Source organism: Microtus pennsylvanicus, chromosome 21 (assembly GCF_037038515.1).
Source record: "Microtus pennsylvanicus isolate mMicPen1 chromosome 21, mMicPen1.hap1, whole genome shotgun sequence".
NCBI classification, from domain to species: Eukaryota; Metazoa; Chordata; class Mammalia; order Rodentia; family Cricetidae; genus Microtus; species Microtus pennsylvanicus.
Genome location: NC_134599.1, coordinates 5106351 through 5123424, shown reverse-complemented (window position 1 = coordinate 5123424; position 17074 = coordinate 5106351). Strand labels below are relative to the sequence as shown.

The 17074-nt window shown below is 36.3% G+C and overlaps 1 protein-coding gene across 18 annotated transcripts in view; it reads right to left on the bottom strand.

Annotated features, from left to right (window-relative positions):
* The window catches only part of Kmt2c (lysine methyltransferase 2C), a 222977-nt gene that overhangs the window by 115406 nt on the left and 90497 nt on the right, over window positions 1-17074 (bottom strand). For all 18 annotated transcript variants that reach the window (XM_075955409.1, XM_075955418.1, XM_075955410.1 and 15 more), the window contains 2 exons: window positions 8231-8393; window positions 757-928 (listed from right to left, as the gene is read on the bottom strand). In XM_075955409.1, coding sequence (XP_075811524.1) covers window positions 757-928; window positions 8231-8393 — 335 coding nt within the window. The remainder of the gene's footprint in view (window positions 1-756; window positions 929-8230; window positions 8394-17074) is intronic.

The following is a 17074-nucleotide window of genomic DNA, read 5'->3' as shown; positions in this document are numbered from 1 at the left end:
CAAGAGTTTGTGCATGAGTGATGATGCAAGCAACATTCTCAAATTGCCAGTCTAGCTACACACACGGGTTGAGAGGGAGAATTACAGAAGAGATGGGAGAAATGGTCAAAGGATGAAATACAACAGATAAAAAAAAATGGTAACTCCAAATGCTTAATTTCTACACCATGCTTAAAAAAAAAACTATTCTCGGGAGGCAGAGGCAGGCGGATCTCTGTGAGTTCGAGACCAGCCTGGTCTACAAGAGCTAGTTCCAGGACAGACTCCAAAACCACAGAGAAACCCCGTCTCGAAAAACCACAAAAAAAAAAAAAACTATTCTAAATAGAAGCAATTGTCTTTCAAATGAACATCGAGATTTTATCAAAATAGTAGTCAGTAGTAATTGTCCATCCTAAAACAGAAATTCAAACATAACACTTATTTGAAGGTTCAAAGCTTTAGCTTATTTCTGCAGTTACAGCTTCATTATCCTAATAAATCTCTTCCTAACGTTTCTCAAACTAAGTTTTGTTTTTCTAATCTTTATTTAAAAAAATCATTTATTAACAAACTGTAAGCATGGTAAGTTCCATTTAGATATATTTCAAAATAACATAAGCATTAGTAAATGTCTAGTAGTATGAGGCATGGTGAAATTAGTGTGACTATTGCTTGTAATATAAATAATTTTTATCATATTTCATAAACCTTTAATATTTAACAAGGTCTCACTAAAACTCAATACAAACCCTTGAGCTGAAATTAGAAACTTACTTGCAGTTCTGGCACACTTTGCACTCTGGACACTGCCAACCCGCACGTTTTAATGGAGTAACAGCTATATCCAGGCACATCCCATGGTAGTGCTGACCACACGTAGTACAAAAGAATTGATCTAAGAGATCTCCTGGGCTGTCACACACTGCACAGTTTGCATCTTCCTTTGCTATAATTAACAGCAAAACAATGAAATTGTTGTGTTATGAGTAAATAGTTTTCTTAACAGTTTAAAAATCACTTGAAGGGAATTTACATAGAAATCTGACATTTGAAGCTACCCAAATATACCAGGTCAGAATAAGGTTTCACTTAAAACACTGTAGTGTATTTAATATAAATTTAACCATATGAAATTAAATCGTGTAACTTTGCAAGTATTTCTGCTTATATCTACTTGAGACCATACGCAATTCTTATTTAATTTTATACTTTTAATACCAATGGCATTGCTGGTCATTTGGTTGACATTCAGTACATGTATTAGAAAGAACCAAGGGGCTGGAGGATTGGGGAATCAACAGAGACATTAAAATAAATATTTTATTCATATTAAATACTTGAAAACTTAAAACCAAATAATACAAAATTAGGATGTTAATATCAATTAGATTAATGTTTCTTAACTAAAAACAGACTACACCAATCCACATTTAAAAAGAATTAAAAGAGCTAACAGTTCATTTACTATTTAAAACAAACAAAAAAATAAATGTATGAATAAATTATGCTTTTCCCAATATGCAATAAAACCTAAACAAATTACAATGTAGAAAGAGAAACAAAGTACTTTAAAAGCACACCAATAATAATGATGTGAATATGCCTTTGTAACAAATTTAAGAGAGCAATGTTTTCTCTTTGTTCCAGCCATCCTAATCCATTCTGGCTAAATGCACTTTCTACCATCTTTGAATGCCAAGTATCTTGAAACTGAGTAGCAATATCCTTTGCTTACATCAGAAGTCAAGAACATTGTCCTAAGAAATAAAGGAGATATCTTGATTAAGGGAGCCATTATGGAGCTAGCAAGAAACCTGGCACTAGAGAAATTCCCAGGAATCCACAAGGATGACCCCAGCTAAGACCCTAAGCAATTGTGGACAGGGTTTCTGAACTGGCCTTGCCCTATAATCTGATTGATGACTATCTTAAATGTCATTTTACACCTTTTTCATCCAGCAACTGATGGAAGCAAATGCAGAGATCCATAGCAAAGTGCTGGGCTGAGCTCCCAGAGTCCAATCGAAGAGATGAAGGAGTGACAATATGAGCAAAGGAGTCAAGACCATGATGGGGGTACCCACTGAAACAGCTTATGCAACCTAATGGGAGCTCACTGATTCCGGCCTAACAGTGGGTGAACCAGCATAGACAAAACTAGGTCCTCTGCATGTGGATGGCAGCTGTATGGCTGGGGTAGACTGCGGGGCCACTGGCAGTAAGCCCAGAATTTATCCCTAATGCTTGTATTGGCTATCTAGAACCCATTCTTTTTGCAGGATACCTTGTGCAACCTAGCTATAGCTTTGATCCTGCTTCAAAGCAATGTGCTAGACTTTATTGACTCCCCATGGGAAGCCTTACCCTCTTTGAGGAATGAATGAAAGTGGGGGGAAAGGGGAAGGGAAGTGAGACTGAGGAGGGGAGGTAGTGGGAACTGGGATTGGTATGTAAAATAAGAAAATACTCCTTTTCTTCAAAGGATTAATTTTTAATTAATTAATTAAAGTTAATTATTTTTTAATTAATTTTTAAAAAGACATTTTCTTGCCAAGGACTATATAGTAAATAGGTTTTGTAAGAAATAAATAGATAAATAATTAAATTTTAGAAAAGAGAGAGAACATTGTTCTGCCCAGGACTATGTAGTAAATAGGTTTTGTAAGCCAAAGCAGTGCCTGTAATACAGACTTAAAGTTTTTTATTTACAGTTTTTTGAAAATGTGAGCATTATTCCTAGCTTGAAGCAAATATAAAGGTCCTAAGATTTAAATAGCAGACTGCACCCAGCATAAAGTCTAGCTACACAATCACCTCGTACCTGAGGTTACCAATAACCACATGAAATACAACAGCTACTTTTTAGACTGTGCCTTGTTGACATCTTAAAAAAATTTTCCCTTAGGTTCCCTTTAGAATTCTGTGGGGAACTGCATCTTTATAACCACATTGAATACTGACTACCCTAGAAACTATCTTGACCTTTCCTTATAAACTCAACACTTCCCCCTGTAGTTGTATAACTCCTTCAATGTTCATAAAATGCTGATACTCAAAGCTGGGCAGTGGGTGGCTCATGTCTTTAAACCCAGCACTTGTTGGGGGAGGGGGCTTAGACACAGGCATATCTATGTGAGTTCGAGGCCAGCCTAGTTCCAGGAAAGCCAGGACTACAGAGAAACCCTGCCGGGGGTGGGGGGGACACAATATTCTAAAAATTGCATTATCAACTCTAGACTTCTTTCAAAAGCCTCAACCCTTTATCAACAAGCCTTACACAACAGCTCAACAGTCAGATGTTCTAAAATTGCTTCTTTTTTTCTCAAAAGAATGTATAAAACCAGATATTTTAATACCATTTTGCTATTACATCTCCCTATCTCAGTACACTTTACCAGATCCCAATTATTTCTATTAAAAAACAAACGGGGAGTGGGGTGTCTCTAGGTAGCCTGGCTGTCCTTGAACTCACTCTGTTGTCCACTCAGAGATCTGTCTGCCTTTGCCTCCCAAGTGCTCAGATTAAAGGCATGAGCCAGCACTGGCCACCTCTATTAAATTTTCTACACATTTTTCCTTTGGTTTAGCCCATAATATTTTCTTAGTATTTTAATAGTTTGTAAGTAAAATCATTCCTACTTATGGTTCTATTCTCTCCAAATCATCATCTGGATATGCAAAGCACAATTTCAAAATCCTAAGTGTAATCATGCGTTCTGTTTAAACTAAGAACCACCCGACAGGGACAGTAGGATGGCTTAACTGGCAAAGGTGCTTGCTGCTCAGATTGGCTGTCCTGAACAAAATCCCTAAAACCCACATGGTGGAAGGAGAGACTCAACCACAGCACAAGCTGTCCTTTGGCTTTCACACACAAACACCTTAGTACACGCCGGCCACACATATACATGCATGCAAAATAAACAATTTAATTGTTTTAAAGATCCAGTCAGTGGAGCTGGAAATGATGGCATATGGAAATGATGCTTGTAATCTCAGCACCTGAGAGGTGGAAGCAGAAGGATCAGGATTTCCAGGTTGGCCTCAGCTGCGTAGTGAGAGCACAGTTGGCTTGAACCATATTCTTATAAATGAGTACTGCAATTTACATAGAAGCACACATAAATATCAATACGTCTTTTTTCGCCTAAAAGGAAAGTTGGAATTTAACTGAATGTTCCTTTTCCCTGTATGCTTGAAAGAAATTTGTTAAAATATTAACTGTAACACAACAGAATAAAGCCTTGAAGGATGAAGCATAAACTTTTCTACTTTGTATCTCCAATAACCCAGAACAAATCAAGGTCTTATTTAAATGTATTTTAAGTTAAGTTGAAGGCTTACTTTACTTTTTTTTTTTTAAGATTTATTTATTATGTATACAGTGCTCCTCCTGCACGAACACCTGCATGCCAGAAGAGAGCACCAGATCTCATGATGGATGGTTGTGAGCCACCATGTGGTTGCTAGGAATTGAACTCAAGGACCTCTTAACTGCAGAGCCATGTCTCCAGCTCTTGAACGCTTACTTTTCAGAACACTTTTAAAAGACTCTTAATTGCCTTTTAAAATAAATGATTAAGTCCTGCACGGTGATGCATGCCTTTAATCCCAGCACTGGCAGAGGCAGAAACAGGCAGGTCTCTATGAGTTCCAGGACAGCCTGGACTGCTACAGAGAGAAACCATGTCTCAAACTAGATGAATAAATAAATAAAATAAGTGATTAATTTAAAAATAGATGTGTACTGATAAAACAAGTGATTAATTTAAAAATAAAAGTGTAGTTTCATTTAATACAGGATGTTATTTTTCTTAATATTAAGAAAAAGTGCTAGTACCCATAAAAACTATGCACTTTTAAAAATGATTCTATTTTTTTAGAAATTGGGAAGCAAGTGGTATTCAGATATTCATTTTACCTTTATATTAGTTTTCCAGAAACACTAACATGCTTCATCAGTAAAACTGCCTAGCATTTGCTGCTCTACCACTTTAACTTGCCGTAGTAGGAACTGTTGGTGGTTGGATATATACAAATACATAATACATTGGAATATAAAATACATAAGTCCAAATTCATAGTAAGAAAAAAAACAAGTATCAAGAACTTTTTGTACTAATTATATGTTGAAATATTAGTATTTTAAATAAGATTAATTAAAATATTAAAATTAATTGCAAATATTTTTCATTTCTTCAAATATGCTCCCAAATATACTAAAATTATTTATATTGCTCATATTTCATTTCTATCACCAACATAATTATAGCCCGCATTCACTCTGTCTGTAACTACTCAAGATATCATTTATGAAGGAAATGCTATTTATTTTGTTTATTTTGTGCTATTTTCTCAGTAGCACCTACATGACAATCTTGTCAAAGAAACACATCAATGTGAAGTAAAAGATAGGAGTAATAAAAAACACTACGAAAAGGAATGAAAGCAGTCAAAGAGCAAGCACATGTAGCAACACCAAATAATCCTTCTGAGGGCATGTGTAAGATTTATGTTGCTGGTGATGCATCAGAAGTGCATGGGGTTAGAAAGATGGTTCAGTGGTTAAGAGCCTTGGCTGCTCTTTCAGAAGACCCAGGTTCAGTTCCAACACCCATATGGCTCACAACCATCTATAACTCCAGTTCCAGATAATCTACCACCATCTTCTGGCCTTAACAGAAACTGCATGCACCTCATGTTGCACAGACAGACATACATGCAGGCAAAACACCACACATAAAATAAAAATAAAATCTTTCTTAAAAATTTTTTTAATATTAGATTTTTTTTCTTTTTTTAAGGTTTATTGATCTATTATATATATATATAGTATTCTGCCTGCATGTATCCCTGCCGATCTCACTGAGGATGGTTGCTGTTTCTTGAACTCAGGACCTCTGAAAAAGCATCCAGTGCTCTTAACCTCTAAGCCATCTCTCCAGTTCCTAAAAAAATTTTTAAAGAAAAAAGTACATATATACACACACTATGGGTGTGTCAGGAAGCTACAGAGCCATTAAAAAATGAAGCACTAATCAAACCACTAAACGAAACATTTCTTTAAGCAGTTGAAAAACCAAAAGGGATTGACTTAAGAGAGGGCAAAAACAAACCAAACAAACAAACAAAATTTAAAGGAATCATTAAGGCCAGGCGGTGGTGGTGCACACCTTTAATCCCAGCACTTGGGAGGCAGAGGCAGGGAAATCTCTGTGAGTTCGAGGTCAGCCTGGTCTACAAGAATCAAATCCAGGTAAATTTGGCTTTGAAGATCACACTTTTTACTATTTGGTAATCGGTACTTCTACCTAAGCAAATTTTAATAATCATTTATGAAAGTAAAGAATACCTGAAGATAAGCACAAAAGTAGGAAAAGAGAAGACACATTAGACATAGATGCTTAATGAAGTAGGGGTAACAAAATTCTCACAGCAGGACAATAACAGACAGAAAAGCTATCTCTGGTGGCCAATTTCTGAGCTCCAGCTTACTTTTGCTTTTGGCTAAGATCAGGTGTAGTCCCTTACCTATAGTTATGAAACAAGGAGAGCAAGAGGTAGGACAAACATGCTGAGCTTTGCTCTGAAATAAATTGCTCCAACTGGAAGGTAAAGGGACCCTAAGAAAGGTCAATAAGAACTGCTTAAGAGATGGCTCAGTGGATAAGGGCACTGATTGCCAGATCTGACGAACTGCTGATGTGTACGCAGAAAGTCCAGCCAACACAACAAAGCAATGGTAAAGAGCAACAAGTCAAGCTGCTCCACAGGGGGGAAAAAACTTCAGGATAAAGTCAGCAAAGCTTACTAATTCTAACAACACTGAGACAAATACTATTTGCCACTTTCTTGACTGGCAGGACAATGCTGTCTGGTCTGCTTATCAAACAATCCCATGAAGAAAAGTTAAATTATAGATTCCTTCCAATATACTGAAAAGGTCAGAAAACAGAATTTAGGGTTGTATCCACTGCACACATGTGAAAGCCGGGTATGGCTACCATGCACAGCTGCAGCTTGTGATGAAGGTGGAGTTAGAGGGCAATAAATACAACACAAGTGCGGGCAGCTCCCTACTGATAAGCTGTGAGTTTTGATTCAGTGAGAAACTCTCTCTCAAAAGATGAAGATCAATAGTAGAAGGCAACCGCATTAACCTCAGGAATCTACTATGCAAATGCACCTCCACATACATGTGTGCACATGTGACAGGTGATCTGAAAGATGAACTTTTATAGTGCATTGTTAAAAATCTTCCGAAAATAAAATTTACTTTATTGGGCACTGGTTTCATACTCCTGGCTTAAAGATAAGGAAAGAAAGACAAAAATATCTGCAGGGTATGTTTATACTGCTGGACTGGTACTGTGAAGCAATTTTTCACTATTTCCACTATATCATGCAGTGTCCACTTACCTTTTCCTCTTAGTATGGAGTAAAATCCTAAAATAATACTGTGAATCTGATTAAGTGCTCACATTTTCTTCCTTGTATTAATTTTTGGAATGGCCAAATTTTTGACTTACATAGAGAAAGTGTGTAAGGGGGGGAGGGGAGTGTCACCCTCATCATTTCTTTCATACTGCTCCAGGCTATATTTCCTGTGCCAAATTTTCTTACTAAACTTTTCATATAGAAAGAGAATGATGTTTGGTCCCTACACTCCAAGATCTTGGACTAGCATGAAAAAAACAGTTATGTAAAGATATAAATACTAAGGTAGATGTGTGTGTCAGACAGACCACTCTCTGCTTTAATAATCTATACTCTTAGGATATGTTAAAGATACTGTGTATTCAGCATGTCTTCTATAGTAGTTTAAAACTTTTTTATATAAGAATTTAAAATATGAAAGCTTGTAATTTCAGAAAAAATTACTTTTTTGGAATTAATACCAATAAAATTACTGGTTACAGATTTCCCTCAAAAACCTACAGTGAGCCAGGTACTACACAAGCCTACAATCCCAGCATTCGGGAGGCAGAGGCAGGTGGATCTATGGTTTCCAGGCTAGTCAGAGCTACATAGTGAGACAGGGGCGGGATACGGGATGGGGAAGGGGCACAGGACATAATATCCAACAGCAAAGACCACTGGGATTATATATCATCTTTCAAATATTAATTTCTTCCTTCTTGAGAATTTTATATTACCTTTTAATACAAGTAAAGTAACTTTCCAAATACACATGTGATATTTTAAGTAAATACCTATGAAATTACAACTGCATGGGTAGTACACTTACATCTTTCAGGAGCTTGGTCAATGTGTTCTGGACAGAGAAGAAAGAAGTGGCTAAAGTCCTGAAAGGTGCCGGCCCCTGCAGCACATGGGTAATGGTACATCTGGGTACATTTCTCTTCACAGCATTTGATAGTGGCTCCAAGATGTTTGCAAAATGCACATCGCTGGAAAGAGAAAAAAGAGAGAAATCACCTTTAAAAAACTGTGAAGAAGGGTAAAAAGGAATAAAGAAATAGCTGTACCTTACTATTAAAACAACTGAAATGTATTAAAAACAAAAACAAGGGGCCAGTTTAAAATGCTAATCGTCTCAGAAACCCAGTTCATTCATATTCAACCAACTCATTAGACAATTAGTATTTCAATTTACCTTCTCAAAAACATTAAGCTAGAATGGTTTTTGTTGTTGTTGTCACATTGGGAGAAGAAAGCAGGTTTAGGAATGATGGATGTACATTGCTGGTATAGTTTTTGTCTGGATGCACAAAGCTCTGAGGTTGAAGCCAGCAAGGCTACAAGAGATCTTGTATATATGTCTGTATGGGGTAGAAGTTGGGGAAAATGGCTCAGTGGTTAAAGGTACTTGTTGCTCTTGAAATAAATCAAGGCGCAACTCTCAGCACCGCGTGATAGCCTCAGTCACAAGGGACCTAATAGGCACATATGTGGTGCACATAAATGCATTCAGGAAAAACAGTCACACACATAAAAGTAAAATAAATGAATCTTTTTACAAAGAAAAAAACCTGGTTTACAGTACAGGGCTACTACAATATCAGTTTTTAAAACCCACAAAAGAGACTATAAATTTTTAGAATTCTTTAAAAAAAAAAAAAAGCTAAGCATGGCGGCAAACTTTTAAATCAGGAGGGCAAACAAAGACAAGCGAATCTCTGTGAGTACTGGACCAGATGAGTTTACACAGCAAGTAGCAAGATAGCCAGTGTGTCTGGTGTCTGTGTGTCCATGAATGAAAGAAACTAGTAAATTGTAAAATAATGAAGGGCCCCTATATGATTTAAACACATAAAAAAATTCATAGCCAGGCATGTATATAAAATACCTATAAAATAACATTCAGAGAGCTGAGGTAAGAATATGAAGAACTAAAACACAGCTCGAACTATATAATGAGGCTATCTCAGTAACCTGGTGGGGGTGGAAAGACAGTAGTGATAATGATGACAATTAAAAAAAGAACCTACAATACAAACTTAACTACAGCACTTAGTATAGTTCTAGTTCTATACAAAAGCTGGGAAATACCTAGCTATATTTATTTTCCTTTCCATTTCAATCTCTTACGGTGGTTAAAAAAAAAGCAAACAAAACAACAAAGCAACAACTGAATACAGAAGAAGTCACCCCAAATTATCTCATATTTTACTTGTTCGGTTTCCACTGTGAAGATTTACAGCTCCTACTCCATAGATTATTAAAGCAGAGAGCAGTCTGTCTGGCACATATATCTACCTTAGTATTTATATCTTTACATAACTATTTTTTTTTCAAGCTAGTCCAAGGTCTTGGACTGTAGAGACCAAAAGGCATTCTCTCTTTATATGAAACCAGGAATTCTTTTTCTTTTTTTATTTTTTTTTTCCGAGACAGAGTTTCTCAGTAGCTTTTTGGTTGCTGTCCTAGAACTAGCTCTACTAGACCAGGCTGGCCTTGAACTCACAGAGATCAGCCCGCCTCTGCCTGGGCAGAGTGCTGGGATTTAAGGCGCGTGCCTCCACCGCCCAGCTGAAACCAGGAATTCTGCGGGGCATGGTGGCACGTGGCTTTAATCCAAGAACTTGTAAGGCAGAGGCAGGTGGGTCTCTCTGAGTTCAAGGCCAGCCTGGTCAACAGAAATCCAGAACAGCAAAGACAGACCTGTCTTTGTTTCTGTTTCTCTCTCTCTGTCTCTCTGTCTCTCTCTCTCACACACACACACACAACACACACACACACACACAATGCTTTGACACAGAAAGGCCTAATGAACACATGTTCATACTTATATACCAAACGTACTTCATTTTGGTAAATGTATTCCTAAATGAGGCTCATAAAAAGCCTAGCTAAAACAACTAAACCTTCATTTAACTAGCAGAGGGAAGCGGACTCTTCAAATATTATTGCATGTCCCACATACTAATGCATTCGATCTATATTCTGCTAATCAGGGTAACAGATTTTTAATTATAATTAATTTCAATATTTTTCTATATAACTGTTGAATATTTTTTCACAATCATCAATCCACTACAGTAAATACTGTCTGTCTTCTATGCAATTTTAATTCAACTCCAGAAACCACTGATCATTACTAATTAACCTGTCACACTTTAATTTCATGCAATATCCATAAGAATACTAACTATAAATTGCCATTCTACTTTTTACTTAGAATATTACTTTCTGAAAGACAGAAAACAAAAAAAAGTCTCATTTCTCTTTATTGATATAGATTATAGTAACCAACTGTTTCTAAATGAATTGTATTTTTATAATATAACTTTCCAAGGAACCTAGCTTTCTTTGGAATATTAACAGACTCAGGATTATCCATGAGAATCTACTCAGTGTAAATGTCACACAGAAAGACCAAGAAATGTTAAGCTAAGAAAATACAATTAATGTGCAGGGAAAAAATTATAATAACTCACTGAAATAATAAAAGTATTTTTTGGCAGATAGGTAAAATCTAAGATCCCTTATTTTGTTTGATACAATATGGCAAGCTGCGCAAAAACCTTTTGCATAAAAATAATTTTGGCAAATAAATGAGTTATAGTGTAAGTGCATCATAAGACAAAATGTAGTTTAAACTGATCCTTTCCCCAAAGTATGTCATTTTAGAAACGCCAATATTATTTTAATTATATCTTTGATTAAAAAAAGCTTACTTGACATTAGATACTTTTCATAAGTACTAGAACTTATCCAGTAAAATAATTTATATTATAAAGGTATCAAGAAAAAGAGAGCCATGAACCTGCACTTAAGTGAACCTTTCAAGCCCTTCTCCTAGAATCACATAGTTAATTAAAGAACATCTGACATTGAATGAAAATGTGAAATACAAATGGTAGATATCTTTCTAAACCATAAAACTTAGCTGTAAAACTACAAAAAAAGTCAAAGTGACTTTTTCACATGTAATTTCTCTATTGCCAGCACTCATAAACCATACCCATGCATGACAGCACATATCCATAACCCCAGCTCTCAGGAGGATGAAGCCATGAATTTAAGACTAGCATGGGTTACAATACATAGTGAGTTCCAAGGCCAGCCTGGGTTAGAAAAATATGAATTTTAATTTCTCCTTTTCTATTTTGCACAATCATTAAAGAGAGCAAAGAAGAGATAGATAAGCAAAAGCAATGTGTAATAATGTAGTATTAATATAAAAAGCTTTTAAGGGTCAGTGAAAGTATTAGTAATAGTATAAATAAATCTTCAATTATAAAAAGCTCTTCCAAAACTTAAACTCAACTGAAATGACATCCAAAAAGAAATCTACAGCACAAACCAAAAACAGAACCAACAATAATATTTCAAAGAGGAAGATCACAGTTTCGAGGTTTGAGCCCAAGCTGGGAGAGGGTGAGTTAATCAGGGTAGGGGAGAGAAAAACTAAAGACAATTATGTAGAAATCTGACCCAGAAGGTCAATAAAAAGCCAAAAAGAACACTAGAAAGAAAAATGAGTCATAATCAAATAAAGTATTCTAGTTGAAATTTTATGATACCTAAATAAGCATTAATATTTAAGCATAATTCTAACTAAACAGACAAGAGACGTAAATAAAACACGGTCTTTGTCATTTTCACAGATCTTTGCATTCCTATAAAAAGCTCCCCGTTGTGCTCTGAACTTCCTAAAGATCCGCTTCAGACTAAAACAGCCCATGTCGAGGAACAGCAAAATTTTAAGATCGAGGACAGGTGGGAATTTTAGAAAATACACACACAAGACAGAAGAAAAGATCATTTCCAGGTAATAATATCAAGCAATAGCAATACTGGATAAAAAGGAGGAAAACAAGTTATCTATAAAAGATTACCTGTAGGCTTAGGATACAGTTCAGTGATACAACTACTGCCTAGCATGTTAAAGCCATAGCCTAATCCCCAGTATGACACTTTAAAAAATTATTTGGAAGTAAAAATTTGTAATGTCTATTGAGAAACATTCAAGTTCACATATGATATAACCAATAAACTTTGCTACTAAAAGGCTTTTCCAAAGCTGTATAATTCATATACTCATATATACTTTATGTACAAACATAACATTTATATGTCTGTAATGTAAGTGGTGTGCACCAACACAAGCACCAACGGGCACACATATTAGGCACACTGGCAGTTACAATTCAAGAAACAAACAAAAGAATTCAAACTAAAAGTCTAAGTATAGGTAAAAGGTAACAGTGAATATCAGCATAACTTCATTTAGTATAAATGTAAAATAAAATGTTATTAAAGCTGATGAATGTAAAAAGTATCTTCAGCTACAAAACAGAAACCTGATTGGAAATAAGTACATAAAATGATATAATATAATATTATATATAACTGTCAAACCAAGAGATTAAGTAGACCTTCATAACAAGCAAGTTTGATTCAATACTCAGACACACAGGAACAAAATCTACTCCATATGTACATAAAATTCTCAAAGTATTCATTACATATACGAACATAAATAAATGCCTATATACAAAAGAGGCATATTTAATAAGTATGCTGTCGAATAATGCTCTTGAATCCTCTAAAGATTTGTCACTCGTATTAGTTTAATAAAACACTGGCCAGTAGCCAGGCAAGAAGTATAGGCAGAGAAACCAGACTGGGAGAATTCTGGGAAGAGGAAAGGTGGAGATGCAGTAACCAGCCAGCCATAGAGGAAGTAAGATAAAAATGCCTTACTGAGAAAAGTACCAAGTCATGTGGCTAAAGATAGATAAAAATTATGGGTTAATTTGAGTTGTAAGAGGTAGTTAGTAATAAGCCTATGCAATAGGTCAAACAGTTTATAATTAATATAAGCCTCTGGGCATTTATTTGGGACTTAATGGCTATGGGACTGGGCAGGACAGAAACTTCAGTCTATATAAGTTATGTCCTGTGACCTACAACAAAAACTAGAAGCTCACAATGTAAAGATAAACCCCAAAATCCACTATTGGAAGCTTTAAAATCTCCATTTACATAACAGTGGAGCTTTTGGGGGGTTTTCCCCCCTCAAATCAAAAGACTGGTAAGATGACTCTTCAGGCTATCAAGTCTGATGTCCTGAGTTCAATCTCTGGAACCCACATGGTGGAAGGAGCAAATCAACTCCTGCAAGTTGTCCTGTGCTCTCACACATAAGTACACATGTATTCATATTCATATTCTCTCTCTCTCTCTCTCTCTCTCTCTCTCTCTCTCTCTCTCTCCTTAAAAACAAAAAAACAATTAAAAAAGGGAAAAAATTCTTTGACATGTAGCATGGTACTACAAAACCTTAACCCTAAAGATAAAAACTGAAACTAAATCTTAAAATTAAAGAAGATAGGCCAGGCAATGATAGCACGTGCCTTTGATCCCAACACTCAGGTACAGGCAAGCCAGTCTCTGGAGGTCTACAGAGTGAGTTCCAGGAGAGCCAGGGCTACACAGAGGAATCTTGCCTCAACAGGTAGGCAGGCAGGTAAACAAACACAACACAGGTAAAACTTTAAACCTGAAATTTGTTCTCTAAGAGAGAAAACACTCAATGACACTTTGTTAAAAAAAAAAAAAAAAACACTAAGAGTTGGGCCCTTCCCTTATAAACTGAAATGCTTCAAATGAAAGACAACCTATCTAATTTTCTTTGTGAGCTAGCCTGAAGTAAGATTTATGTCAATGATGGTAATTATTCTAATTTGTACACTGCTAAATATATATCTCTAATTGAAGTATCTACTTGTGTGTGTGTGGGAGGGGGTATTAGACGGACTGGGGAGGTGGTTCTTTGTCTAAGAGCACTGGTATGGCTGCTCTTACAAAAGATCCAAATTCAATTCCCAACATCCATATGGCCCCTAATAACACCCATTTAACACCTGAATAGGTGTTAACTTGAATAAGAATAGTCCCCCCATAGGCTCTTTTTTTTTTTTTTTTTTTTTTTTTTTTGGTTTTTCGAGACAGGGTTTCTCTGTAGCTTTGGAGCCTGTCCTGGAACTCCCTTTGTAGACCAGGCTGGACTCGAACTCACAGAGATCCGCCTGTCTCTGCCTCCCGAGTGCTAGGATTAAAGGTGTGCACCGCCACCACCACCTGGCAGGCTCATACTTTTGAATGTGGTTCCTACTTAGGTTTCAAAGGACCACATCAGGCCCAGTTTCACTCTCTCTGCATTCTACCTTTGTATCAGGATGTAAGTTCTCAGATATTGCTCCAGCACCATGCCTTCAAGCCAGCTGCCTTGTTCCCCACCATGATGGTCATGGGTTCACCCTCTGAAATTGTAAGCAAATCCCCAAATAAATGCTTTCTTTTTTAAGTTGCTTTGGTCATGGTGTCTCTGTACAACAAAAGAACAATAACTAATATCCATAAATAAAAACATTAATAAATCTGATTATGTAGAAAATCTGATGATGTAGAAAAATTTTATCATCCCTTTGTATGATAAAAATCACCATCTCAGAGAAAATCAGATGTCAAAAAATAACCATACTTAAATTACAAATGTTAAAGAATATAATAACAATTTATAGGTTATAAACATAAACACAATTTAAATTTAAATAATGACACTATCAAAGTTCTTAATTTAAGGGAGGCAAATATATGATAAACAATGCAGTGTTTAATCAACATTATTATTGCGAGCAGTTGGGCAAAACACTACACACAGAGTTTATTGTGTTTGCGTGTGTATTAGCGTGAGAACGTACAAGCAAGAAGCACATACAGAAGTCAGAAGACAACTGTGTAGAAACAGTTCTCTCCTTCCACATTATGTGGGTTCTGAGGGTCAAACTTGAGTTGCCAGGCTTGAGTAGCATGTTCCTTTACTTGCTGAGGCACTCGCCATTTCAAAATAGAGAATGCACACTGGACCTTCTTTTGACTTAGTACTCAATCTGCATCAAAAGCTACTACTATCTGTCAGGCACTATCAGCAACCAGAAGGTAGTCCCTAAGTGTCTACTGAGGGTTTATGTGCCTCCCATGCAGCAGAGGTCAGTTTCAGGACCAGTCAGTACCTGAACTGTAAATCATAGTGCCACCGATACTTTCATTGAGAGATTAGACAAAGGTCTCCTCCTCAGGCCGTTGCCTTGGGGCTTCAGTTGAAAATACTCCATTACCTACCACTGTCCCTTGGGACTTAGAGAACTCATTTGGCTTTGGAAGCATGAAAAAATGTTTGTCATGTCCTGGTATCATATACATTTATCCTATAAGAATAAGCAACTACTTGATTAATTGACCGCCTGGTTCAAACCAAGAACTACCAGCAATCACAAGCAACAGCTGATCCTATGATCCATCCCACACTGCGCCTGACGAGAGTCCTGCCAACATATTCTAGCCCCAGAACCACAGTTACAAGCACTGAATATCCAAGTGTGACTTGTATCCAGGAAAGGACATTGCAGCAACCCACAGTGTTAGAGCTACAATTATTGTAAACAAAATCCTCTACATGTTATTAGTTCAGAACCATGACAATTCTGGCATGACAGATTCAAGTATCTCTTAAGCTTGGGCTGAAGGACACCAGAGACGCTTCTCTCCATATCCTGCTACACAAGGACAGCTTATACATAAATAAGCCAATGTCATTGGAACTAGATTCAAAAGGACCTGAGGACACACTCTTTTGCAAGCTCATATCTCTTGAAAATTCTTACAATTACTTTCATGGCTACTAGATTACTAACACTGATTACAAGGAGAAAGGGGTGTTACACTTTTGAACTCATCTATAACCAAAGAACCTAAATCTCACCTAAACAAAAAAGCATTTTCCTGTACAAGCTATGCCTCAAAATGGGATCAACAATTATTACAACAAATGGGAGATGTGCAGACATAAAGGAGAATCAGGAGAAAGAACACTCTAGAAAATTAACTGGAAAAGAAAAAAGACATGCAAGAAATATAGTGCAATACCTCCAAAGGAATACATTAATTCTCCAGCAACAGATCTCCATGGGGAAGAAATCTATTAAATGCCTGAAGGACTCAAAACGAACATGAGAGAAACTCATAAGTAGCAAGAAAAAAATAGATGCATAATATAGCAAAGTGAGAAAAGAAATTCACAACATTAGTGGAGAACTAAGTAAGAAGGAACAAAAGAAATTCTGAAATTGAGAACACTCAAATAAAAAATACAAGCCCGAGCAACCACAAAAGAAAAAAACACTAAGAAAAAATGCCTGAAATTCTGAACAAGTGTGTTGAGGAAAGTAGAAAACAGAAAGGAAGGAAAGAAAAAAAGAGGCAGGCAGAGAATGAACAAAGACTATGAGTCATAGGACTCATACTGATTGAACCATACCAATATTCATATAGAATATTCCAACAGGAGAAAATGAACAAGGCTCCTAAACCTGTTTAGTGAAGTAAGAGTTGAAAACCCATAATCTTCATAAAGATATGTCAGAACTTTCTAGAGTAAAGTGCCAGCTAGAGATGTTTGTGAGACTGTGACTACTCCAGCACTGTGGAACACAATCAAAAGAAGGTCAGCTTTCCTGTTCTCTGAGTATCAGTATGCTATTGAGTGAGGTTGAGCTAATCTGGAGGCCTGATAATAAAGAACAAATCACAGAACCTGAAGTCAGTTAACTCACTGCAG